The sequence below is a fragment of the Hypoxylon trugodes genome (assembly GCF_022578975.1).
Source record: "Hypoxylon trugodes strain CBS 135444 unplaced genomic scaffold F4822scaffold_5, whole genome shotgun sequence".
NCBI lineage: Eukaryota > Fungi > Ascomycota > Sordariomycetes > Xylariales > Hypoxylaceae > Hypoxylon > Hypoxylon trugodes.
The window spans coordinates 1,581,080-1,605,620 of NW_026250020.1; the positions used below are offsets into that span (position 1 = coordinate 1,581,080).

General features: G+C 45.8%; 12 protein-coding genes across 12 annotated transcripts; 9 read left to right on the top strand and 3 right to left on the bottom strand.

Moving 5' to 3' along the window:
- Positions 1 to 2,092: 2,092 nt before the first annotated feature.
- Positions 2,093 to 3,592, top strand: F4822DRAFT_443507 (uncharacterized protein; the record flags this gene model as incomplete). Its single annotated transcript, XM_051463124.1, has 3 exons — positions 2,093 to 2,643; positions 2,702 to 3,352; positions 3,418 to 3,592. The coding sequence occupies exons 1-3, from the start codon at positions 2,351 to 2,353 to the stop codon at positions 3,590 to 3,592; spliced, it is 1,119 nt and encodes a 372-aa protein (XP_051314401.1). The 5' UTR covers positions 2,093 to 2,350.
- Positions 3,593 to 4,489: 897 nt separating this feature from the next.
- On the top strand, positions 4,490 to 5,607 carry F4822DRAFT_443511 (uncharacterized protein). The gene has a single exon (XM_051463125.1). It carries the CDS (start codon positions 4,524 to 4,526, stop codon positions 5,163 to 5,165), a length of 642 nt encoding a protein of 213 aa, XP_051314402.1. The 5' UTR covers positions 4,490 to 4,523; the 3' UTR covers positions 5,166 to 5,607.
- Positions 5,386 to 6,776, bottom strand: F4822DRAFT_403389 (frataxin-like protein). The gene is made up of 2 exons (XM_051458119.1): positions 6,006 to 6,776; positions 5,386 to 5,946 (listed from the first exon to the last, which is right to left on the bottom strand). The coding sequence occupies exons 1-2, from the start codon at positions 6,366 to 6,368 to the stop codon at positions 5,707 to 5,709; spliced, it is 603 nt and encodes a 200-aa protein (XP_051314403.1). The 5' UTR covers positions 6,369 to 6,776; the 3' UTR covers positions 5,386 to 5,706.
- Positions 6,777 to 8,564: 1,788 nt separating this feature from the next.
- On the top strand, positions 8,565 to 9,591 carry F4822DRAFT_429249 (STI35 protein; the record flags this gene model as incomplete). Its single annotated transcript, XM_051461060.1, has 2 exons — positions 8,565 to 9,448; positions 9,510 to 9,591. The coding sequence occupies 2 exons, from the start codon at positions 8,565 to 8,567 to the stop codon at positions 9,589 to 9,591; spliced, it is 966 nt and encodes a 321-aa protein (XP_051314404.1).
- Positions 9,592 to 10,034: 443 nt separating this feature from the next.
- Positions 10,035 to 11,027, top strand: F4822DRAFT_429250 (phosphoglycerate mutase-like protein; the record flags this gene model as incomplete). Its single annotated transcript, XM_051461061.1, has 2 exons — positions 10,035 to 10,090; positions 10,169 to 11,027. The coding sequence occupies 2 exons, from the start codon at positions 10,035 to 10,037 to the stop codon at positions 11,025 to 11,027; spliced, it is 915 nt and encodes a 304-aa protein (XP_051314405.1).
- Positions 11,028 to 11,173: 146 nt separating this feature from the next.
- Positions 11,174 to 12,014, bottom strand: F4822DRAFT_251785 (DNA binding methylated-DNA--cysteine S-methyltransferase). Its single transcript, XM_051454446.1, has 3 exons — positions 11,778 to 12,014; positions 11,591 to 11,714; positions 11,174 to 11,529 (listed from the first exon to the last, which is right to left on the bottom strand). The coding sequence occupies exons 1-3, from the start codon at positions 11,890 to 11,892 to the stop codon at positions 11,382 to 11,384; spliced, it is 387 nt and encodes a 128-aa protein (XP_051314406.1). The 5' UTR covers positions 11,893 to 12,014; the 3' UTR covers positions 11,174 to 11,381.
- Position 12,015: 1 nt separating this feature from the next.
- F4822DRAFT_251765 (BTB/POZ protein) lies at positions 12,016 to 13,037 on the bottom strand. Its single transcript, XM_051454445.1, has one exon. The coding sequence runs from the start codon at positions 12,892 to 12,894 to the stop codon at positions 12,196 to 12,198; it is 699 nt and encodes a 232-aa protein (XP_051314407.1). The 5' UTR covers positions 12,895 to 13,037; the 3' UTR covers positions 12,016 to 12,195.
- A 1,180-nt stretch (positions 13,038 to 14,217) lies between these two features.
- On the top strand, positions 14,218 to 15,079 carry F4822DRAFT_252052 (uncharacterized protein). Its single transcript, XM_051454448.1, has one exon. The coding sequence runs from the start codon at positions 14,508 to 14,510 to the stop codon at positions 14,904 to 14,906; it is 399 nt and encodes a 132-aa protein (XP_051314408.1). The 5' UTR covers positions 14,218 to 14,507; the 3' UTR covers positions 14,907 to 15,079.
- F4822DRAFT_252040 (uncharacterized protein) lies at positions 15,080 to 17,160 on the top strand. The gene has a single exon (XM_051454447.1). The coding sequence runs from the start codon at positions 15,253 to 15,255 to the stop codon at positions 17,032 to 17,034; it is 1,782 nt and encodes a 593-aa protein (XP_051314409.1). The 5' UTR covers positions 15,080 to 15,252; the 3' UTR covers positions 17,035 to 17,160.
- Positions 17,161 to 17,397: 237 nt separating this feature from the next.
- On the top strand, positions 17,398 to 19,409 carry F4822DRAFT_252086 (uncharacterized protein). Its single transcript, XM_051454449.1, has 8 exons — positions 17,398 to 17,699; positions 17,757 to 18,045; positions 18,098 to 18,154; positions 18,208 to 18,519; positions 18,580 to 18,739; positions 18,800 to 18,994; positions 19,059 to 19,078; positions 19,148 to 19,409. Exons 1-8 carry the CDS (start codon positions 17,524 to 17,526, stop codon positions 19,187 to 19,189), a joined length of 1,251 nt encoding a protein of 416 aa, XP_051314410.1. The 5' UTR covers positions 17,398 to 17,523; the 3' UTR covers positions 19,190 to 19,409.
- F4822DRAFT_403415 (uncharacterized protein) lies at positions 18,972 to 22,570 on the top strand. The gene is made up of 3 exons (XM_051458120.1): positions 18,972 to 19,083; positions 19,148 to 19,726; positions 19,788 to 22,570. The coding sequence occupies exons 2-3, from the start codon at positions 19,629 to 19,631 to the stop codon at positions 22,237 to 22,239; spliced, it is 2,550 nt and encodes an 849-aa protein (XP_051314411.1). The 5' UTR covers positions 18,972 to 19,083; positions 19,148 to 19,628; the 3' UTR covers positions 22,240 to 22,570.
- Positions 22,571 to 23,781: 1,211 nt separating this feature from the next.
- On the top strand, positions 23,782 to 24,380 carry F4822DRAFT_429255 (uncharacterized protein; the record flags this gene model as incomplete). The annotated part of the gene is made up of 2 exons (XM_051461062.1): positions 23,782 to 24,001; positions 24,073 to 24,380. 2 exons carry the CDS (start codon positions 23,782 to 23,784, stop codon positions 24,378 to 24,380), a joined length of 528 nt encoding a protein of 175 aa, XP_051314412.1.
- Between the last annotated feature and the right edge of the window lie 161 nt (positions 24,381 to 24,541).

Consider the following 24,541-nt stretch of genomic DNA (forward strand, 5'->3'; position numbering starts at 1 on the left):
TCGACAATAAGGGCATACACTTCGAGTGTCAATTACCTAGTCCTATATTGTATATTGGTGACTACATACCTGGGTGCTTGTGTACGTAGCGCAAATGTACGAAAGTATTGAAATTTTCGCGATTTTCAAGTTATATCGATTTATTTGCCTTTTTAGAGAGATGTAAGCCCATGAAATTAGCGTGCTTACGTACCTGGATTAAGGTACCTAATTATGCGCGCGACGATCCTCCTATACTCGAATAAGAACTTGAAAGCTTCAGGGGACTGATATATCCGAACATTTTTAAGAATTCGCTCCTTTCAGAAACTAGAAAAACCATCCAATTCCATGCGACCAATACACTATACGTATGACTAGATTCATAAGTAATACCATGCAAACGAATTTCGGCCTAAAGACAAGGGGGTCCGCACTACCTAGGTAATGGGCGTCTTTTCAAGTGCTACGACAGGTCCCTGATTCCTTTCGTACTAGAGATTATAGCCAGCCACCCTACAACTAGCCAGCATTGTTTGTCAACTTCCGGCAACTTCGTAATTTCTCTATTCAACTTTCGCCACCCATCCGCGGCCGAACATCCGTGCCAAAACTCGATCGCGAATCCACCCAGTTCTCATCCCACCAGAGTTAGATCCGAATTCAATCGAACAATCCTTCGGTAGACGCATGTCTGACTCTAGCTTTTTCTACTTCGTCGGTTGACGTGTCTTACACCCTTTTTACCTTGTATCTTGCCTACGATTGATCATAGGTGTGATCATGGTTGCTCCTATATATAAAAATGCCGTCCCGCCCTGGCGGCAACGTGAATTGGAGGTGAATATTTAGATAGATAATACCAACAACGTCCTCTACGTTCCAATACTTATCCATTAAAAAGCTACTTACATTCAAGAGTCTATATTGACATTTTGCGCACACACGTACACACATACGCATACAATCACACAAACGCGCATATATTTTAGGTAACATATCAGTTACACATTGCACTCAGAAATATACGTGGAAACGTGCGCACACAACGTCGGTATACTATCCTTATTCAGTTACACCTGACGTTACAATTCTACATCATTACCTGGTTGGCATTGAAATATCCGTCATCTTCATCAATTGGCATCGCTATTATGCCCGAACATACTTCATCTCGCCCATACAAGCCAAGGTGATATTTCATGCCTAGCTCCTATATTATTTCACCTATTGACACGCGCTAGTTCTTCCCGCCAGTCACCTAATCGACTTGAGCACGGTCGGGACAGGTCGCCTTTTTCCGACAAAGACAAGGATCCGATAGAGAGATTTTTCGTGACTGGACAGCCAAGTGGGAAGTCAAAAGCGTCTATGACGCGGGAATTGGATGCGTGGAACAACCGCTGGAGTGATGCTTCAAAGCGTTGAGCGCACGTGTTAAGTCATCGGATGGGGAGGGAGAAAATAATAATGGCATTATTTGAATAGCGGGTGGTTATAGAATTCGGCCAGTAAAATCTTAGGGGTTTGGCTTTGTTTCGGCGTTAATTATCAGCGCATTACCCCGCTAGTTCCTTGGCTTACCTATCTGTATGTTTAATGGGAGGACCCGCTGAGCTACTGCAAGAGCGGATGAAAGTGGGTATTGCAGGAACTTAATATCTAGAGTTGTGTATTCCCCTAATTCAGGTACACTTGAGGTATGATACAGCATGGTTGTTGCTTGCTCCGGGCTGACAAATTCCGGCTCCCGAACCAAACTATCGCTTCTGACATATTAAAAGCTAGCCCGCTCTTAGAGACAGACGAGACGCCCCGATCTAGTTGCTACGTCCTTCTTGGCCCACATCACTAACTTCCGTCACGCGCCACTATCTCTCACTTTCTCACTCATACGCCTTAGATGTCAAAGAAACTCGGACAATACGCATCGAAATCTACGAAATTTTCTCGGATCTGATTATTTTAGTATATATGTGATTCATCTAAGTACTACCGGTTTGGGCCTACATGTACCTAGGTACTTAATTATGGCCGATACTGTCAACCAGACCAAGCATCTGGTAAAACACATATCGGATTAACTAAATAATGGAGGAGTCAGGGTACTTGAGCAATATGTTATTCCAGTGACTAACGATACTAATTAAATCACTTCTTATTACCTCTAGAATACTAGTATCATGTATCCATACAGCTCAGCCCTCGTCACTTTATCGACTCGCTGCTCAACACACGTGTGAGAGAATGAAACCAGACAACAGAGCAGCTAATGTATATATAGCTGCAAAGACTTAACATATCCCTCTGCGATTACCTATGAAGTGTTTTTGAAGCTCTCATATTACTATCCTAGATTCGCATCGTAAAGATGTCAAGCCGAAACGTCTTCAATATGCTAGAGGTAATACAGGGGATGCGGGGAGCTCAGGCGCAACTTTCACGGCAACCTCTCGATTATGGCTGCTCGCAGTGGATATTGTGTAGCCAACGCGCATCAAACCTGTACCGAGTAGGGGTTAAACTCTGGAAAAAGGAGGAACTTGAGAAAATCGAACGAGAACTTGCACAATCTTCTAAAGTAACTAGATTTACAGTTCACCTTATTGATGGTCGCATAGTTCATATAAGAAATCCGATGTATGGGGAACCGAGGCCAATCTGGTACGTATCACTTGACAGAAGTCTTATACGACCTCTAGATCTAACAATGATATCTTAGGCAACCGTATGTCGAGTTTCGTGATTATTGGCGGCTCGTCAAAGAGGAACCGAATAAATCGCCAGGAATATACCTTTGCTCGTACTTGGTTAACTGGAACAACTTGGTTGCGCGAGACTACGAGAAGCGGATTGAGTTTGCCGCATGGCTTTTCGATGACATGGGGCATACTTGGAATAATAGCGAGACCTGCAAGTTCTTCAAATCACTGGTTTGTAAGCTCTTGAAAACCATGAAAGTGACTAAAGTCATTTGTTTCGGCTTAGGCGATATAACTCGCAATCCTCCCGTGTGGTGGACAAAACAGAATTTCCAAGAAGTTCAAGAGGCAGATAGTGCCATTGTGGAAACCCGGGCGGTACAGCACTCCATGGCTTTGACATTAGCAGAAACTATCAGCCAAGAGACGGGACGGGACGTGCGATGTATGGCGCAAGATCCCGATTACACAGACGAAACGAAGAAAATATTGAGGGAGAATGGCTTCGAAATTGTGGGACAGTTTGGAGCTGGTGGCTTTGCAGAAGTTGATGATGAGTCTGCAGTGATCTCAATTTTCCCCAATGCACCCGTCAAGCAAATTATCGCTGACATTGCACAGCCTGTGCTGTTCATCAGAGCTGCTGGTGATGAAGCTTTTAATGAAAATGGGTAGGTGATATTTCCATTCCCTTACCCCTCCTCCGGATTCCAACTCTGACATATGCAACTCTTAGGAAGCCGTACATTGACGCAGAATCCCCGCGCACTGAACAGATGTGGCGGCAATATGAGTGTTTAGACATTCCTACCTTAACGGACGAAGCCAGACTAAAAGTTGAGTTGGACAAGTTGAAGGTATATACTAGAGTTTCGGAAGTTCATGGCAGTGCGGAAAGCCTCTACATGTAATAATAAAAAAGGAACAGAAAACCATCAATACTAAGTAACATAATATCTTCTACACATTATAAATTCATTCCACTACACCTCTTAATTCGTGTCTTGGAAGTTTAAGAATTCAAAGACCAGCTCCATACTTATGTTACTATGAAACATATTGAGGTTCTACTTGGGCGAGCCGTTTGGCATGTTAGAAACAGCCCCGGATCAATAAAAGTTCTTAACTAGAATTAAACTTAGAACGATCAAGTCCATCTAGAAGGGAGCTTTGGAGTGGTTTAAAGTATCTTGAGTTTTTAAGTTGTCATCAGGGCGGGAGACCACAAACCGCCCCTGAATTCTCATTTGGCACCAGACCAACTCAACCTTAACTCAGTCCAACAGCAGCTTTGACTATAGGCTATTTATAACTCTTCATTAGTATCTATGGGACTAAACACGTTCAGGAACTGATCTAATTCAATGTATTTTAACCGTTCTCCAATCACATTAGAGAGAAGCAGTCTCTGTCTAAGTGCGAGGGAGAGCTACAATCCCTATACAACTTAACTTCACCATACGGGCTTTTACATTGGCCGCTCGATGTGAACATTGATACCCTTGACTGCCGATGCTTGAACTTTATATCCGTCATTATTCTCTTTTTCTAATCGGTAAATACTACACCGCCTTGGGTTTCTAGTATAAAAACCCGCCCGCGTATTCCTAGAAGCGAGATCTCTTCCTCTTTTTCATACACATCTCAACTGGCAGTTACCAAATTACCAAGTCTACAACCACGCATACACACAAAAACTCTCTCAATACAATTTCATCCAATAGAACTCTTACTACTCTTCACTTCTATTGCCTATCACAACTGCCAGAACAGATAACCAAAAAAGCCACAAAAAAGCCACTACTACCGAAAAAACAACCACTGAAAAACAACCTAGCCACCATGAAGGTCATCACTATCCTCCACCTCCTCCTCGCCATGCTTGGTGCTACATTGGCAATTAGCGGAGTAGTACCCGGCAACAACACTTTCGAGATCCGGGTACGCAGGAACGAGACCAGTGGCCACCATAAAAACAACCATAAAAAAGACAACTCCACCCTCGACCCCCTCCATTCTATCGAAGACCCTAAGATACGAGGTTCTTCGCGACCGACGCAAATGTTCGACCTCGCCGCCGCCTCCACTAACAAACTCAACTGGCCGTACCCCCGCGTGATCCCAGTTTCTCACACTGGGTGCACCGATTGGCCGCTCCAAGTCGACAAGATGAAAGTCGCGGTCCAGAATATGATAGAATGGAACGACAACGGAGGAGAAGTCGAGCCCCGATGGCTGCACGCCGAGATCCACGGGCATGTCGGCGTGTACCAGTGCAACTGTAAATGGATGTACTACGACAAGGCGCCGGCAAGCGAGATGTGGGAATTCTTCGACCGTCTCGAGGACGAGTGCGGAGTCGGGCAGAGCGGCTGGATTTTCAGCGAGGAGTGGGAGAAGGGCTGGGCTATTGCTACTGCGAAGTATATACAGACTACTTCGCCGCCTGAGAGGTTATGCCCTGAATACTGCTGCGGGATTTGAGCTGGGACTTTGGGGATGGATTGGGACTTGGTTGAGGGGTGGAAAACATATTTATGACTCATGATAGCGACATGTTTTGGAGTTTGGGGAATGGCATTTGTTCGTGGGTTTTTTTTTTTTTTTATACCACGGAGTCATGGGGTGGACTTTCTTTGGTACTATACCAGACTTACGGATAGCAATCAAAGCACAGCGAAAACTACACACACATAACTGGTCTTCTCGTAAACTTTGAATGTGAATTCTGAATGTGATGTCAGTAAAATTGTGTAAAGTTATTCATTAAGCATAACGCATGAAACGTATAATATCATCGGAGAGGTATAGTGACAATGCCAATAGTACTAATAACAACAATCCGTCCATAACCCTATTGTCTACCATGCAAAATGCGCCCTATGGTATAGGTCCTTCCTCAAACTCCCTGTGTAAATGCAGATTGTACCTCCTGAGGGGGGAATAATGATATTCGGGTAACAAACCACGAAGCCCCGCGACTCCATCACCCATCGCAACTACCATCCATTCGTGTAAAACCCGTTCATTGGACAGTCTCGCCGATATCAACCCCAGTCTCTTCCTTGAGTAGCTCACTTAGCTTAGTGCCATCTCGAAGATATATCCAGTCGCCGCGTTCATTACCATCGCCATCGTTCGAGAGTACCCAATCGAATCGCTTAGGACCCGAGACCGGTGAGGAAAGCCATATCTGCTTGTTCGGCGGTTGCTTGTTCACGACGTAAGTACCTAACGCCGGTATCTTGATGTTCATGACACCAGACTAGTAGCAAACAATCGAATTAGCATCCGTACTAATTCCGCTCAGTAGCCATAACTCACACTATACTCAACATCAATGGAATCATCCTGATCTTGCATGTCTTCGTATTTTGCTTGGACCACATCGAGGTACTTATTCGCAAGTTCGTGATATTGCTCGGTCGAGATGGACGCTGCTTGGAGAGCGTTCGATACGGATGAGGCGCTGGAGGAGGCGCTGGAGAAGGAATGAGCTCGAACGGATAGACTGGAAGTACGGCTCGGGCAGCGTGTTTCGATAGGTCTAGTACCATTGGTAGGCCTAGTTCTGCTGGTTGGGCTGTCAGGTGGTGGAGTCGTAGACTCCGAACGGATGGATAGTTGGCGCAACGATCTAGCGCCTATTCTCAGAGCTGGTCTTGCAGTTTGCCTCATCCTGATCATATTGAATAGCAATTTATTATGGTTATGATGGTTTCGGGGAAGGAATAAAAATGTTGATGTTAATCGAGGAGATCGCTACAGGCTCGAGAAGACGATGAATCGTGGTAGTGTCGGTCGTGTCGATTATGAGAAGATATGTAAATGGCGGCGGAAAATGGATGTGAACCTTTTCGGCGCGTGGTGAACGGGAAGCTATTATATTGCGACTAGTTGCTTTAAAAGTAGACAGGGTTACTATATGGGCAATAATTATCTTTGATATCGCGAAGAATTGGAGTCGACATGAAAACCCCTAAAGAGAAGGCAAAGAAAAATGGTGATGGTGCCGATTGACGATGGAAGCTTCGGTTGGAGGATAGAAGCTACCAACTTATCACCCCGCCGAAAATAAAATAAATTGGGTGAGACCATTATCCAATTACAGAGCTGGGACAGGTCCCTGCAGCCCTATAATCGCGTGAGGCTTACAAAATAGCGACACCTAGCGGCTTACATTTGGCCCAAGCGCGCTATGAGCTCATTATCCCTGTTCATTCTTTGCTTTAGGTGCTCTCTTATTGGATTCCCTAAAATATCTGACCATACATGTTCACCTGAAGGAGAGTTAGAAATGTCATTGTAGCAAGGCTCAAAGCTTCCACTTTCTAGCAATATGAAACCTGGCGTTGATACTTCTCACGCCTAAAATTTGCAGGCTTCTTGATCTAAGGAATTTGATTTGCCTCACTCTAGACCCCAGAGTTCAGAATAAAGCAGTGCAACTTGAGTTTTTTTTTTTTTTTTCCTCTCTCTTTCCCTCGAGCAGCTGTTATCAATCACTTACATGTTAAGGCATATTGTCAACGCTTGCTTTGCTACAAGGACCTTTTGCTCAGACTGTAAGTGTCATACGTATCAGGTATTTACGTATGAGCTTTCCTCACATCTTGTCCATCAATCCTTTCTCATCAAGGATATCTTATATAAGTTGTCATGAGTCTTGGAAAGCTGGAACAAATGTTAAGTCCGTGGGGGACATCTTGGCTCTTACTAATAGAAGTGCAACCACCCGCGAATAGCTCCGGTCTTCAAAGAAAAAAAAAAATCATAGGTGTGGAACGAAGTGGAGTTCGCAGCTATTAGCCATAAAGACGGGACCGATCGGTGCGTATAGCGGAACAGCTCTTTGTTGGCGGGCCTATAATATTGCTCAGATTAGGGCTCCCAGAGCGCTGGGAATAAGCCACACCCCCAACTCCTCACTGGATATAAGAGCTCACCAATGGCACGTTAGAACTTACTACCAGCTTTATCTCAAGATAGATAATTCTCAAAGCCCTCGCCCCGACGCGCCAACATGATCTACATTTCTTTCATCACGATGAGAGAAATAGAATACCAATGTGATGTCTGATCAGCCCTATTAGAATGTAGAATCCAATCGGTAAGTTGTGCGAGATGGCGAGGATCCACTATAGTAACACTCTTCCAATATATTCTACCGCCGCGAACCGGCGATAATCGGCGATGGGATGCAGATAGACGAAGCTAATTATTCTGCGGATACTGTTGAACGTGTGGTTAATATGACGACACTAACCGAAGCTACCCCGCTTCACGATGGGTATAAAGCTGTTGTGTTGAGAGTTTTCGAAGTGAGTTCTTTTTTTGTTCTCTCCCACATCAACTCTCTCGATAGTAGTCAACTTTGCAAAAGTACTGCTTCAATAAGTAATCGTACGCATCGTACTCAAGACCAAATCCCTATTGCTTCTTAGCTAAGGGGGACTCATACTAATTGTTAACTGACTAGGACCGATAACCCGGTACGCGTCAAGATGGCGACCCCGCCAACGAAGGACATGACCTCAAATGGGTTATCCAGCAGGAGTCTAATTGACTGCACTTGATCAAAATGAACCCCTCATCATTAGGTAAAAAATCTGATGTGAGCCATGAGCCGGTGTTCGAGTCTCTGCGTCCTGTCTCTGAAGTGCATCCAACCATGTCCATTCGGAAACATGCCGCATGTTTCCAGATGAAAGGCGTGGAGATGCACGGAGGAGCGGGCAATTACGCGGAGCTCGTTCTGAGATTATACGGCCGAAAACTTGATCTGGATAATACCAGCGAAAGGATCATGCTCTCGATATCCCCTTTAACCCCTATGTGCAGCAACTAACACATACTAGAAATTTAATCTTATCAATATCCAACATGGCACCATCTGCAATCCTAGAAGTCGTTGAGCCCACTACCCTTCCCCACAAGGGTGGCATCCCTCTTGGCAATGGCAAGATCCACGCCAATGGGGACACTCTAGTTACTGAGGGCAAGTGGAAGGACTTTACTTTCGACCCCATCAGGGAGTCGCAGGTTGCGCGTGCCATGTCTCGCCGATACTTCAAGGACCTTGATACTTACGCCGAGTCCGACATTGTCATTGTTGGCGCGGGTTCGTGCGGTCTCAGCACTGCTTACACCCTAGCCAAGGCTCGTCCTGACTTGAAGATTGCCATCATCGAGGCTAGTGTCTCTCCCGGTGGCGGTGCCTGGCTCGGAGGTCAGCTCTTCAGCGCCATGGTGATGCGCAAGCCTGCCGACAAGTTCCTAACTGACCTTGGTGTACCCTTCGAGGATGAAGGTCCGTACGTCGTCGTTAAGCACGCCGCTCTTTTCACATCAACTCTATTGTCAAAGGTCTTGGCATTCCCCAATGTCAAGCTCTTCAACGCTACCTCAGTCGAGGATCTCATCACTCGCCGTGATGAGGCCGGCGCCCTCCGGATTGCTGGTGTTGTAACCAACTGGACTCTCGTCGCCATGCACCATGACGACCAGTCTTGCATGGACCCCAGCACCATCAATGCACCCGTCATTATCAGCACTACTGGTCACGATGGGCCGTTCGGTGCTTTTAGCGTGAAGCGACTTGTCAGCATGCAAGCGCTTGAGAAGCTTGGTGGTATGCGCGGTTTGGACATGAACACCGCCGAGGATGCCATCGTGAAGGGCACTCGCGAGATTGTCCCCGGCTTAATCGTCGGTGGTATGGAACTCAGCGAAGTCGATGGAGCTAACCGTATGGGTCCTACTTTCGGGTAAGTCAATTCGACATCTTCTAAGCATCCCTCAAAGCAACAAATACTAATTGGAGCCTAGTGCTATGGCCCTATCCGGTGTCAAGGCTGCCGAGGAAGCCCTAAAGGTCTTCGACCAGCGCCAGAAGGAGAACGCGTACTAAATTGCGGCCGGCATTGGCATTGTTAGCATGGAGGAGGCTCGTACACACTTGAATAATCGTGTTCACGAATGTCTATCGCTCTAGAGGCACAACGCCATTCATCCAAATAATAAATTGAGCGTAAAAGACCAAAAGAATTGTCCCATTTTGCGTGGTATTCGTGATATTTGTTTTAGTGACCTTCCAGAGGCTGTAGCAAAAGTGCATGAGACGGGAGGGAATTGAGAAGATTTGGCTTAGGTAAACGCCCGCCGGAGATAGGGCCATGCCACTTACATAAGCAGGCACAGTGGGCCGTTCTTATTGGACGAACTAAATCTACTCCACTTCGCTTTCTATTTGAAAAAGCATTTTCCGACTCGTAAATTCTTAAATTCTTAGCAAAACACAAATTTCTTTAGATTTTCCTCACTTAAGGTAATGAGCAATTATGATGTGTAGCAATGCGCATCTTGCTCATCCGACATGGCGAGTCGGTTGACAATGTGGCTGGTCTTTAGTAAGCAATTCCTGTTTTCATTTTCCGCGAAAATTAAGTATTTATCCCAGCAGATAACAAGAGCTGACCTCTTTAAAGTGCAGGTTCCCGCGACTCGCCCCTCACAAATCATGGTGTGCTTCAAATAAAGAAGTTGGGTGCCTATATAGAAAAACGTCGCGACGAGATTGGCTCAATTGAGTATATCTTCACCTCGACTCTTCAGAGAGCTTATCAGACAGCTGAAGCTATCGCCGATGCCCTCAGCGATACCAAAGATCCCCTCGGTAGCGATCCGTCGGAACCCCGAAAGCCTCCCGAGGTCACTAGGCTACCCGAATTGCGAGAGAAGGACTACGGATCGTCTGAGGGTAAAAAATACGGTGTGAAGGCTGCAAGAACTGCTGAAAACTCAGTGCAATCGGACTCGGAAACCCATGAGTCTATGGGGGCTAGAGTTGACAAGTTTCTTGCTTCCCATCTAGTCCCAATTGTCGATACCCATACATCCGATAATATTACTGTCGTTATAGTGGCACATGGTATTATTCTCGGCGTTCTCTTGAAAGCATTGCTAGAACGGTTCCCGAAGTTGTCCAAAGCTTGGGGTAAGGACCAGGACAACTCGCCAGAGTACACGGCCTGGAGTAATACTGGTGTTCTCCAGGCTAAGTTGGAAGTGGTCAATGACGACTCAACACCACACACCTCGAAAGAAGCCGTGGTTCTTACAAGCTCGGCGTCGTCGAAAGACGACGTTGATTCTAGTGTACCACCACCTAGGAGGGCAATGCAGCTAACTGTTGAATTTACTAACAATACTGAGCATCTCGAAGGTCTGAAAAAGACTAGAGGTGGTATTGGTAGTGCTAAATTTGACTCGCGACAGCGGACCATGGATTCGTTCTTTGGATCTGCCTTAAAAAAGCGAAAGCTTGATAAAGCAAACGGCAAATAACCTAATGCTGTCTAATGGTACGTTCCTCTTCATTTCACCCCTACACCTTACATGATGAAAGCACATAATTCACAGACCTGTTCTGAATTCTATGTGGAATCACTTATGTCCAACCGCTATCTGAAACTTATCAAATCCTATTTATTATTCTCATGCTCCTATGAGAGTTCTTGCTAACATTGGCGGCCTCTATCTAGGTATAATTTAAGTGGTGTGGGATTGCCAACCCTTTCGTATCATTTTGCTTCGTCTTTACGAGTCGACCGCTCATCAAAAATCGAATTGTGCAACGCGCCCAGCCAAATAAAGCTTCCGTGGTCCCACCATTACCTCGTAATTTTGATGCACAGTTAATCATTCTTCTACCTCCGAAGGCAGTACATCGGGAAACCACCCAAACTCGGAGAAGTCCACCATAAGCTCACCGAGCGCGTCGGTAGTTACCGTAACACCCTCCGCTTCTAGAGCAGCCGCCTGATTTCGCGCTCCTGAAGGCTGTGATCTTGGCTTTAGTTAGCATTCCTTGTATTTAGCCCCGTTGGATCAGAATTGTCATGTCACACCTGGGTGATATTATGCCCTTAGCGTTTATAACCCTTTGCCAGGGGACATTTTCGTGATTAAAGCGGGCATCCGTATCTTGAGGAAGATGTTTAAGGCATATGCCAACTTGGCGTGGCCGCTCAGCTACGGACTTGGTTATTAATCTTTCGGTCTAATATAAATCAATGATTCATTCTGCTCGCGTACGGGTTCCGATTAACTTAGCGATGTGCCCGTAACTTGTGACTTTGCCATGGGGGATTTCCTGTATGGCGGCGTATACAGCGGTGAAGAAAGCCGTGGCTTCATCCGACCTTGCCATCTTACAAAATCCCTCGTTAAGTTTATGATATTCAGCTCAGCGTCGGTCAGGGAGTTTAGAAGGTTGAATTATACATAAAGAAACAGAATAACGGAAGTTTTACGAGGCTGGAAAGTGCATGATGGAAGCATGGAATCAACACAAGGGCGCTACGCACGTGCCTAGTAGGCCACTTTAGGCTTAATTACAGTGCTCTGCCTACTGTATACTGCAAGTAAATAGGGTATCGAGTTGATCGATTAGAGCCTGAACTATTCCCATTCAACAACCCGAAGGACAGTCAAATTCAACCTTGTGTACCACTCAATGGTTTATAGTCCTCACTTTGACATTGGTGGTAGTCACGACGGCCTTCAAGACCGGTATCTCTTCGTAATCTATTTTACCATCGTTGTCGTCTCGCGCATTTTCACAAGCTCGACCACATTTCGATTGATCATCGTAGTGCACAGGGATGCCCCGTGGACAGACATAAGCCTGCCTAGAACTCCATGTAGTCGAAATGTCGAGCCGTCTATCTCCCTGGAACGGATGATTCAGGATACGATTCACTGACTCGGACTTTTGGACGTTTTCGATTATCTCCATTGTCTTTTCGAGAGTGACAACGTCTAAGTATTGTTGCTTGTCGATCCAAACGCATAGTTTCTCAATGCCAAAGTATCGAGCTTCGCTTAGCAGAGTTAGGTACTTGGCGTGATCCCAAGTCAGTGTGACACTGTCGAAAAATACCGGAAGGCTTCCGCTGCGTAGGTAACTCAGGATGTAACTGAAGAGCGTTGGGTCCGAGTCGATGAAGTAGGAACCATCTTCATCGCAGTCGCTCCATCGATCCGAAAGGCGGGCGGCGAAATACTCGCTTTCGCCGACGAGAGTATCGCGGAGCGTTGTGAATCGGCGCTCCCCAACTTGTAGGGTGACGCGGTCAGTTTTCTTTTGGGTAACGGTACCCAATCTCAACGGATTCGGGGGCTCAGGACTGCCCGCACTCGTGTAATCCATAGCGTTGGGTTTCAAAAAAAAGTATTATTAAGCAGGGCGACACAGCGAGCAAATTTCAAGGAAGACTTTTCAATTTTCATTCATGCGAATTCGATATTAGGTCTGAATCTCGTAATCTTTAGCCTGCGTATGAGCGCAGACGTTCTATTGAAATACCCACTACTGAAGAAGAAAGATCAAGCAGGCTGTGAAAGCCGTCGTTTGCAAGTACGCACCCAACCTCTTGGTTTGAAATGGCATCAAAGGAGGCAACCTACTGCCTTAACAGACTACAGGCATTAGGTATCTAATCAGAGATGCGACCATCATGCCTAACAAACCAAGGCAGAATATTTACTATCCAGCTAAGGTAGTAATGGATGTTGGGGGGCCTCCGCTGTGTCATAACTTTATTGGTTTTTCCTAGATTTGTGACACCATCCAAAGCGCGGGGAGCAGCAGCGTGTTGGTGGCTGGTAGTAATGATATATGATTGTTTCAGAAAAATTATTGAACAGCCCGAACTTACGAATCCAACGGTACTGTAAAACCTCGGGGAACAGGTAACAAGACAACCGGAGGAATAGCGATATGCACCTAATCCACTGTTACACTCGTTAACAAAGTAGGGTGCGACTACAAACGTAAAGCTGTTAGGACTTTGCCAAGTGCTGTTGTAACCAGATACCTGCGGGTTCTTACGTAGCGGACGAATTGGCAGGCCGGACCGAAACCGAGGCCGAGATCGAGCGGATTTAGACACGGGAAGATGCTTGAATGTTTGCGTTGTACTGAAGTATACATGGCGCTCGTAGCATAACGAGGAAATATGATTTGTCATATTCTCTTCATTCTAGCCGCCCTGATAGATCGAAAATTTCGGAATGCAAACCGAATTGCCCAAAAGTCTATCAGCACTTCTGCCACGGTAGACACAATTGCTTCTTAATCATAGGCTTTTACAAATGGCATTTGGATACATAATATTCACTTGGGTTTCGTATAAAGTCATACGATTTATTTACACGACAGACGACGATCGATCTTGATAGGATATAAATAAAAATGTACATAGGTACTTGCCTAAGTAGGTAGATCGGATTTGCGATCTCGTGCTCTCTAATGTGGAACACTGGTGAGTTGAGATTGAACGTCCCATCTTGCGTCGGGTAGTCCATAGAGCTGACGTCAAATAATGAGCGGAGATACGAAGTGTTAGGACTTTATACAGGTCTTGGCCGAGCATACTGCGTACGAAATATGTAGAACAGTCTGTCCGTCGGACCCCCGGATTTCGACGGCGCGTTACATAGGAGTGGCGCAAGCTGTCAGCTCAGCTGGAAGGATTGATGGGGCTGTTGGTGATGACGTCCTATCAATTACTATGTGTTTGGGTGAGCTCAACAACACTAAAATTGGTGCCGTGAACGAGGCGCAGCGGTCTTGTCGCGTTTGTGATCGACAAACAACTCACAAGATGATGAGAGTAATAAGAGTTCGCGATGTCTCCCAATATCAAATCTACTAAATCAAATCAAGTCAAGTCAATCAAGCTCAATTTAATCAAACACTACATCTCGACTCTAAACTAAAATTCATTACGAATTCACCTACAATTTTACCCATTCAACAAGATGGCTGTTACAGATATTCCCACGATATTCAACATGGTGAAGCGGGACGACGACGATAATGATAACGACCATGATCACGACCACCACGATGGCAACGGCGGCACAGTCGGGCTAGTTATCGGAATCATCCTCATCGTTTTAGCCGTCGTCGTCGTCGCAGGCCTAGGCTTCTATCTATACCGAAGAAGCAGCAGAAGAAAGAGCGAGAGAGAAGCCCAAGCCCAATACGCAAACTCGTACCCTCTCAACAACGGATACCAAGGAGGATGGCAACCTTCCGCCCCGCCCGTGGGCGCCGCTTACGGACAACCCAGAGAGCAAGCCCGAGAAGACGCACTGCCGATCTATGAAGGAGCTGGCCTCCACGACCCGGACCGCAAGGTCGAGCCTCCCGTCTAAGAATGAGGACGGATTAAACCCACTTGACGTGGTTAACGAACACGAATCGATACCTGTATACCAGTTAGCACGAGCCTTTTGATGTACTCTATATGTGTGTGTACCTGCATTCATTATTGTTATTATGGAGTTGGGGGTTTGGTTATATGTTCGGGTGTCATGCATTTACAGCAGATGGCTTATCTATACTCCAATGTGATGGCGATGCGACTCCGCATTCAATGTCACATTCCTCTCTAGATCAACGTTTTTCTTACTATCATTTCCAATACAATAAAATTGCCAGGAAATCATGACTGTGAGCCTCTTTTTAAATGTGCATGTTCAATTGGAAGTCATAGGTTAGATGGCTCGAATTATGTGGTTGATTCGCCTGGCCTTGGTGTTGGTGTGGTGCGGCCTATCTCAGGGCGTACTCGAAGTCTTTCAAGCCGCAACACCTCCTCGATTGACCTATGACAACCCGGCATGTCGCCAAGTATTATTCGAACATGATTTTGGAAGTAGTTACGGCGCACCATATGTCGGGGCCTACTCACCACCCAATGGCTGCAACTTCACGACTATCATCTTCAATATCAGTGTCGTCTCAAGTGGGCAACAATACGATAGATTGGCGACACTATGGCTCGGCGATATCGAAATATGGAGGACCTCGACTGCCATGCCAATTCAATCGGGTATCCATTGGTCTTTTCAGAAGGATATGACTATTTGGCACCCGTTATCGACGCAGGCTCAGAAGATCATCTTCGATCTCGGGAACACCATCGATGGGGACCGATACACTGGGTTCTTTAATGTCACCATGGAGGCACTGTACTACGATGATGAGTACACGGCTGGATTTCACCCCGCGGAACACATATATCCCATCTCCACGCAATTGTCGTCGAACGATACCACTTCCCTGTTCTCGCTGCCTGGCGATAGCGGGTCGGTCAATTTAACATTACCAAGAAATGTTAAGAATGCGGTGGTATCGGTCACAGCCTCTGGAAATGGCGCAGAAGAGTTTTGGTTTACGAACGTGCCGACGGAATACGTTAATACGTTTCCTGGTAACGACGGCTGGCTGTACGGATGTAGCCTGTTTCGAGAGGTACAAGTGATTATCGACGGTCAGCTTGCGGGTGTGTCATGGCCATTCCCGATACTCTTCACGGGCGGAGTAGACCCCGGGGCTTGGAGGCCAATCGTTGGTATCGATGCGTTCGAATTATCGGCGTTTGAGGTCGACATCACCCCATGGCTAGGTTTACTTACCGACGGGCAAGCACATACTTTCCAATTGCGCGTCGTAGGGTTCGATACTTCAACAGAAGATGGCTTGGGACCAATCGGTGAAAATTGGTGGGTGTCCGGGTCTGTTTTTGTGTGGCTTGAAAATGGGGTGAACCAGACAGTGAGCCGAGATTTCGAAAGCGAAGTGACGACACCATCCTTCGAGTTCCGCCCAATTGTTGGCACTGCGATATCTGAAAATGGTACGGCGACTAACACTTCTTTTTACTTCGCTTTGACTGCAAGTCGAAACATCACAATATCTTCAACAATCGTAGTGGGGAATAATACCCGTGAAGCAACTTGGACGCAAAACCTCTCGTTCTCCAACATACAAAACATGACGGATATGGCATTCAATCAATCGCTCGCAATGGTCACGTCGGGCAATTATTCGGATTCGAGCTCTGGTATTGTTTCGCAATATACCTATCCTCTGAATCTTTTCAGCGCATATAATGTTACCTCATCCGAGGCGACGTCGAACCCCGGGTCTGTCTTCTGTAGGGCTGATCGGAGTAAGCTGAGCGATGGTATCTCTGCGTTATCTTTTCTAACCGGTACATCCGTCGAGTCGGAGAGTCTGAAGACGAGGCAGAACGTCACCTCAAATTACCACTGGAATCGGACAATCGTGGCAGGCACTGACGGTTTAGATACAATGGATGGCGAAGTATGGTTCTCATACTCTAGCACTGCGACGAAAGAAATTGGCGTCGAAGCGTATCACCGATATGCCAGGGAAAAGAATGACAGTATTTTAATTGATGAGCAAGGTTGGGGAGAAATGTCAGTTCCTAGTACAGTGCCACTTCCACACGTGGACGGCGAGCCGATAGTTTAAAATGACATGTAGATCGTCTTATTAGCCATGGAAATTTCAGGGTTATTTTTAAGTCTATATTTACGCTTTAGACCAATGCATAAGCTTAAGGTTAAAATTGAATGTATTGTCGTGAGTAGAGAGAGAGAGAGGAAAGGTTGATATTTCGTAACCCACCCTACTACCCAAGTATTTATCATTTCTAGAGAAAAAAATGAAGCCATTTACTAACCCATCTAGGCAAAACAGTGCGATCGGCACTTCCAAGTTCTAGGACTATGGAAGGGGCGTAAATACCTTAGTACCCTAGTACATACATTCAGCTTCCTGCATGACGCCACATATGTAGACGTCGCCAATGAGAGTCTTCCATGAAGCGTTCGAGGCTTGGTCTAAAAATTTGGTGCTGAATTCTTATCACAGTCTAAACCTCGCCTTCGCTCCAGGTCTTTTCTGGGATGCTTCATAACTAGTCGATTCAATGAGAGTAGCTTTAGAAAGCTTGTCGACATGGTATCACCAATGTTGAGCTTTCTAGAGTTCTCGGTGTCTCAATTAGTTCTTCTCACGATCCTGTGCATTGGCGCCTATGCGTGGCTTTTCCAATATGTTACACGGCGTCGTGAAAAGCGAGAAAATCTTGATAAAATCACTGTTTTCGCAGATTACAACCAGGTATATCTAGAGTAAGTTCTGTAGTGCAACCCCAGCCATCAATTTATAAGGTCTCACAGTTGTTGAAGCATCGTTGCCGTTCACGGCTTAGGGGCGCACCCATATCACAGCTGGAAAACCAGTGGGGCACCTCCAGATTCTGACTCCGACCTGAATTCTAGTCGAGCGATCAAAAGGGGTGCGACGGCAATCAATTGGCTTGAACATGAAGACTTCTTAAAGAAGGATTTTAAAAATGCCAGAATTTTATCATTCGGCTATAATGCCGACTGGTTCATGGATGCTTCATTATCGACAGCCCCGCAAAAGGCTGTGATGCTCTTGAAGACACTCTCGGAGTTCAGACAAACAAGCGGGGTCCGATATTCCCCTTCCTTAACGCAGGGAACCTGTTGTTGACTATTTGCAGAAAACGCCCCCTATCCTTTTTATCGGACATAGCTTTGGTGGTATACTCGTTAAATATGTATGCGCTCTATTGGAATTTGGTTCATTGATCCTACCCTAACTCTTCCGAAGGCAATTCACGCAGCACATTCAGATCCGCGATTTGAAGAAATCAACCGTAATACTGCAGGTGTTATCTTTTTAGGGACACCCCATCAAGGCTCGACTGTATCTTTAATCGGCGAGATTCTTGCTCGACTTACCCCCTTTTTAGGATCTGATACGACATTGATAAAGTTTCTAAGCCATCGCAGCTCAGCATTATTGGATTTGAAGAGGGACTTCTCTGCTACCATGACTTCCATAATGACCCAAAGACCCCTGCCAGTATATTCATTCTACGAAACGTTGCCAACATTTCGTTATGGTGTCTCGCTCGGCGTGGTAAGGGCTTATAGCGACAGTATACTACTTAGGTACCAGTAGCTAATGCATTCGTATCAGATTGTAGGGCCCGAGTCAGCTACTCTCGATATTGGAGAGCATATTCCAATAAATACGGATCACTCCGGTCTGAATAAATGCAGAACGAGAGAGGACGAGCTCTATAGAAAGATCAGGGGCGCAATACAAGGTGTCCAGAACACCCTTCGAGAACAGTTAGGTAAGCTGAAAGTAGAACATCCTTTGGATATCTATTATTAAAGCATAATATCTTGTGCAGATCCAATAGCCAAATGGATTATGGCGTCTAACAATCCCGCACACGTATACAAATACCGATTAGACCATGAACGAGCAAGAGAGAAACTCAGTAGTTATCCAGAGTTAGGTAAATGGCTTATCGAGTCTCCTGCGTTCTCCAAATGGGGTGAATTTTCCCAAACTTCATTTCCGACATTTTGTTTGCGGGGTGCAGGTAAGTCTTATCGTATTCATTTTAGATCCCAGGATATTTACTTATTGATGATCGGGCGCTTCAGTCGGTACTGGTAAAACTTCAGTTAGGTTTGAGTCCTTTTTATATCGTCAGATTATATGCGTATGATAAAATTATCTAATATTGATACAGCTCAGAAGTCGTCGAATGGTTTTGCAAGCACGATCGTCTTAAAGAGTCTGACAAATTGGTTTATGTCTACTGCGCCCACGACGGTGATGTAGGGGGCTGCCTGGACTCGGTGTTGCGCTCCCTTATCCTCCAACTCGCCATATCAAATAACGGCATTTCGGTCCAACAGCCGGTGACTGACAAGTTCAATTCCAGAGGAAAATCTCAAAAACTGCTTTTAGATGGAAAAGAAGACGAATTGCTTACACAACTTTGCAGCCCTTACTCAAAGGTGGTGGCTATTATTGATGCGCTCGATGAATGCCCCACCCCGCGTCGTCTCCTCGACCTACTTAGAATAATACAGGAGAACTCCTCGGGCAAGCTCAAGCTATTTCTATCAAGTCGATTGCACATCAGGATCGAAGACGTGTTCACGGATTATCATGGTATAATAATCGGTAAAAACACTGCCTCGACAGATGTGGAACGTTACGTCAATATGGAGGTTGACATGCGCCGTAACATCCTCCCTGGTTCAGATCATACGGACTTTAAGAAGAGATTGAAGCGTGCTCTAAGCGTGCACGCACATGGGATGTAAGTCTTCTCTTCGACATTGACGAGCTGTCGGTATGAGTCCTACTAATGCGATCGCTAGGTTCCGCTGGGTCGAACTACAACTCGAGATATTCTTCGACGAGAGCTTTCCGTTTGAGCTGGAAGAGGATGTGGAGAGCGAGCTACGAGTCCTCGAGTCAGGGACATCTGTAACCGGACGCTCCGACCAGAAAGACAGGCTGAATGTAGCATATGATCGCATATTGAAGGGACGTCGTCACACCGCTTACAACATCGTCACCTACGCCTTCAAGTTTGCGCTGTATTCTATGAAAGCTCTGACATCAAAAGAGCTAGCGGAGGCCGTCATGATCTCTCGCAAGCGCGTCTCAGGCTTAACGGCGTCGAGTGAACGTGTAGGAGTAGTTGGTATAGATGAGATCGGCCGGCTTTGCAGCAACTTTCTTTTCCTTGGAAATGATAACACCCCTGTTAGGTTTTCTCATCATTCCGTCAAGGAGTACCTGTTGGACCCCAAATATCTCGGCGACGAGTTCACCCCCAAAACATGTCACGCCTTCATTGCGGAGACGTGTCTGTGGCATGCCTATCGAGACGCAACTTTTTCACAGATTATGCGCTTCTATATCCAACAGTATATAATTGTACACTGTTCCCGTGCCGACCCTGATAAAAGACGAAATAGGGAGTTTTGCGATTTACTTTCTTCTTTCTGTCAAGATCCTAAGAAGATCTTACATTTTGGGGAATCCGGGCTCATAAGTCCGTTTCTATTTTACAGGGATTATTCGGGGCCAAACAACGTCGCATATCTGTCGCAGGAACGTCAATTCTTTGACTTGACTTTCTTCTGCGCGTGCCTATTCAATTTCGCCGAAGTTTTGTGGCCAACCTTAGCCCAGTTGAGGCTCAATCCAATCCAACGAAGACGGCTTAAGAGGGAAGGTTTTAAAGTTGCATGCGACAACAACTGCTACGAAGTTGCGAAGGAATTGCTAGAGGACGATAGGGAACCAATAGAAGTTACTGTCATAGACGTCGAAGCGGTCGCAAGTTGCAGTAGCGGGCGACTTATGCAACTTGTCCTGGAGCATTCCCAGGACGTCGAATTCACACTAAACATAGCGAAGAACGCCGTTCAAAATACCCATTCCAGTATTGAAGTGATGGAGGCACTGATAAATCATTACCACCGGTTCCCGATGGATCTTTGGATTATCGACTATGTCTTTGAGGTTTCGACCGAATCAGTCAAAATGTTGGACGTGATACTTAGCGGAGTGGACAGTTCCATCCCTACCGATATACTACTTATTTACGCATCGCAACATGATCTCTACCCTGAGCAGTTATTATCCACAGTTTTTCGACATCGGTGGGATGTATTCGTTACGGATGGCATACTAGAAGCCGTAGCCCGAAACTACTTCCAGGGATATGAGGCCGTAAGAGCTATTGTTGAGTACTCCGGAGGATGTGTTCGGGTGTCTGAAGAAGTCGTCTTAGCTGCTGTATCAAACTACTTCGCCGGGGAGGATATCCTTAGATATCTCTGCCGTATCTTCGGCGATGATGTTATTATTACTGAAGCGGTGGTCGTCAATGCGGTAGCTAATGGGGATGCCGGCATCCTCCATGTTCTCCTTGAGCACAAACCGGATATCGACATTACGGAACCCATCGTTTCAGCTGCCGTGAGGAACCGGATCCATAGCACCGAAGTGATCAAATTACTGCTCAGTCATGACCCCAAAATTCCCGTTACTGAAGAGACCCTTGTAATTGCGGCGCAAAATTGGCAGTCTGGATTCACGACGATGGAATACCTTATGGAACATATACCTTGGATCCAAATCACACCAAAGATTATGGAGGCTACCGCCGCCAACAAATCTTTGGTGAATCAGCTTTCGAAGCTACTCATCGAACAAGTTCCTGGTTCCATTATTGAAGATAAGATTTTAGAGGTCGCAGCTAGCAATAAAAATATCGGGGAATCGACCTTCCAGATGCTCCTAGATCACAGCAACATCTCGGAAATTGGACATCGCATCATGGATGCCGCAGCTGGGAATATTGAAAGGGGAGAATGCATCCTAGCGCTTCTATTTAAACATGCACCAGGTTACGAAACGCCTATATCCTCAATAGAAATGGTGGCCGCCAGCAGAAACGTGAACTGTTTCGAAATATTGCTAAAGCACTTCGACAAAGATAAGATGACTGGCGACCTATTCAAGTCCCTATTAAAAGTTGCCATTCGCGATACCTCACGGCCTCGAGTTTTAGTGAAGACAGTCTTAGACCACAGTAATCATAACCTACATATCCCGGAAGAAGTTATGATTTATGCTGTCCAGAGAAATAGTCCTTATGAAATAGAGAGTTCGGTATCAGTGCTTCTCGAATCGGGGAGAACAGTCACGATCACGGAAAACGTACTAAAACTCGCTGCTACGAACGGCCCAGGCTTAAGCGATAGAGATCTGCTCTTAGCAGACGACAAAGATTTAAAGTCACCGAGGTTATAGTTATGGCCTCAATAGCAAATATAAAGACATCTAGTGATGATTTAGACCTATTGTTGGACGGAGCCGGAATCAGCATTACCGATAGTATGCTGAGGTTAGCGACAACAACAGATCAGATGTACTCAAAAAAACTCAGCAAATCTCTACATATGTTCCAAGGCCGGAGGAAATAGTATATATATACCTTTCGCGGGGCTGCGACCGAAATATAGGTGCTATGTCGGATAAACTTCAAAGATTTTGCCCTGCCAAGAATCCGTATCGTGTAATATCTAAGATAATACAGCTTACAGCACTAGTCATAGCGAGAAATACATACAAATCCTTGTCATCTCTGTTGGCGCCTTTATTGAAGCGGCCTTACAGAGGCACAGTAGGATCCATAACTCCAAGCTTAGCGCGTGATCTTGCGGGTTCTGATCCTAAGCGATTCTCTAACTTCGTTCTCTTAAGAAAAGGCCAACATCATAACGGGTCAAATTCTTACCTACCTAGGTAGACTGCGGCGGTGAAAGGCATCGGATTTATTCGACTAATTACGATTCGACGGAGAGCATATCGGCTTCTTGGCACGTATGGCTTTTGAAGATTATCGTCTAAGTGCCCCACGATGCTGATAGAGCGCAGATCTGAGAAATTAGTAGCAGGTACCTAGGTAGTTCGTAAAATACGTAGAAGATCGTTAAGGACGTAGATTTATTCGGTCACTGATTCCGCATCGTACGTTGTAGATCCCTCAGGCACCTAAAAATCTGCCGGAAGGACTTTGACAATCATGTAAGTGGAGCGTGAGGCTGACTTTATGATACTTCGACCTCTAAAACAACAACCCATCTGGATGGATTATCCTGGGACTAAACTTAGATATATTGGATTCTTAGCATCAATTTAGTTAGATATAACTTGTTTATGCGACGAGCATTGCCGTGTTTTATCAGATCCTCCTCTTCCCACCTTTCTCTATCGTCGGCAGTTTAGCGACGCCATAAAATGTCAACACAAGGGTACCTATCAAACAACACTCGGAGAATTTTAAAAATTCTAGAAAACTGTCAATTCTCATTCCATCCATTCGGTACCTAGCAGTTTCACGGTATAGAATAATTATTAAATATGAAATAAGTGGCTGAATTACTCGCCAAGAAATGTTAGATTACTACCAGATATCACCGAGTTGTTCTAGCGGGGGCGCAGCAGTGATAATTCCCACCTAGCGGATCCGGCGTATTTATTAGTGTAGTGTATTGTTAGGCTGTGTACCAACCCTGAGCCTGTCCAACGCCTTACACTATGCCAAAGTTCCTTCCCCTCTGAGATTGAAGGAGGCGGCGCTCACCGCACCATCTAATCTCTCTCTGGTTGGGTGAACTGCAAGGCTTAATGTCAGCTCCAATAGAACAGACCATGATATATCCCGCAGACACCCCTCTTTTGGTCAGGATGGCGTCGGAGATTGTCTTGTCATACCAATTCAACTCTCGAAAGCCATCTCTGGTATATCAATTGCCACACGATTATCGGTAATAAATTCTATAAATTGACATGGACAATATACTCGAAATACGCGCACCAAAAGGTGGCGGTGGTAAATTCGGAGGCGGCGGCGGCAAAGGCTTCAAAGGTAGCGGCAGCTACGGAGTCGGCTACGCGGGCGGCGGACATGGTGGCGGCTTCCTCCCGATTTGGGCATCGGTTCTTATCGCCTTTTGCGTTATATGGTTCTGCATCTTTATAATATTCTTCGTTCACTTTTTGCGAAATGGTAAGCACCCCTATTTACTCCCCTTACCTGTCTTCCGTTGTGTTAGGATGATTTGACTAACCCCCTAAAAGACTACATCCTCACAAAACCAAGCGAACGGCGACACTCCGGTGCATCGCTAATATTCCGCATCCTCTGGAAAGCCTTTAAATACGCGACGCTGATCCAAGCGGTAATATGGGCTGTTCGAAAAGTTCGCGCATCTTGTTGCACGAACCGAGGAACGAAGAAAGTCGGCAGTACCTTCTACCGAAAAGTCGACAAAGAAGAAAAGGGTGAAATAGATGGAAATAGCGACATTGGGGTACCACCACCCTCCCGAATCCGAGATGAATCTCCGGATTCATTTAGACACCATCCTAGCCTTGAAAGGCGGTAAAGGTGCTCGATGCTTGATGACGTCGTCCGAAGAAGTAACTCCGGGATATGTGGCTATAGATCTAGAAGGATATAAGGTCGGACCTTAGGATAAATTCGGCGTATTGTTTTCAGAGCAGATCATTTATGAGATACCCCATTTTGTTTTTTTTAGAAGGCAGC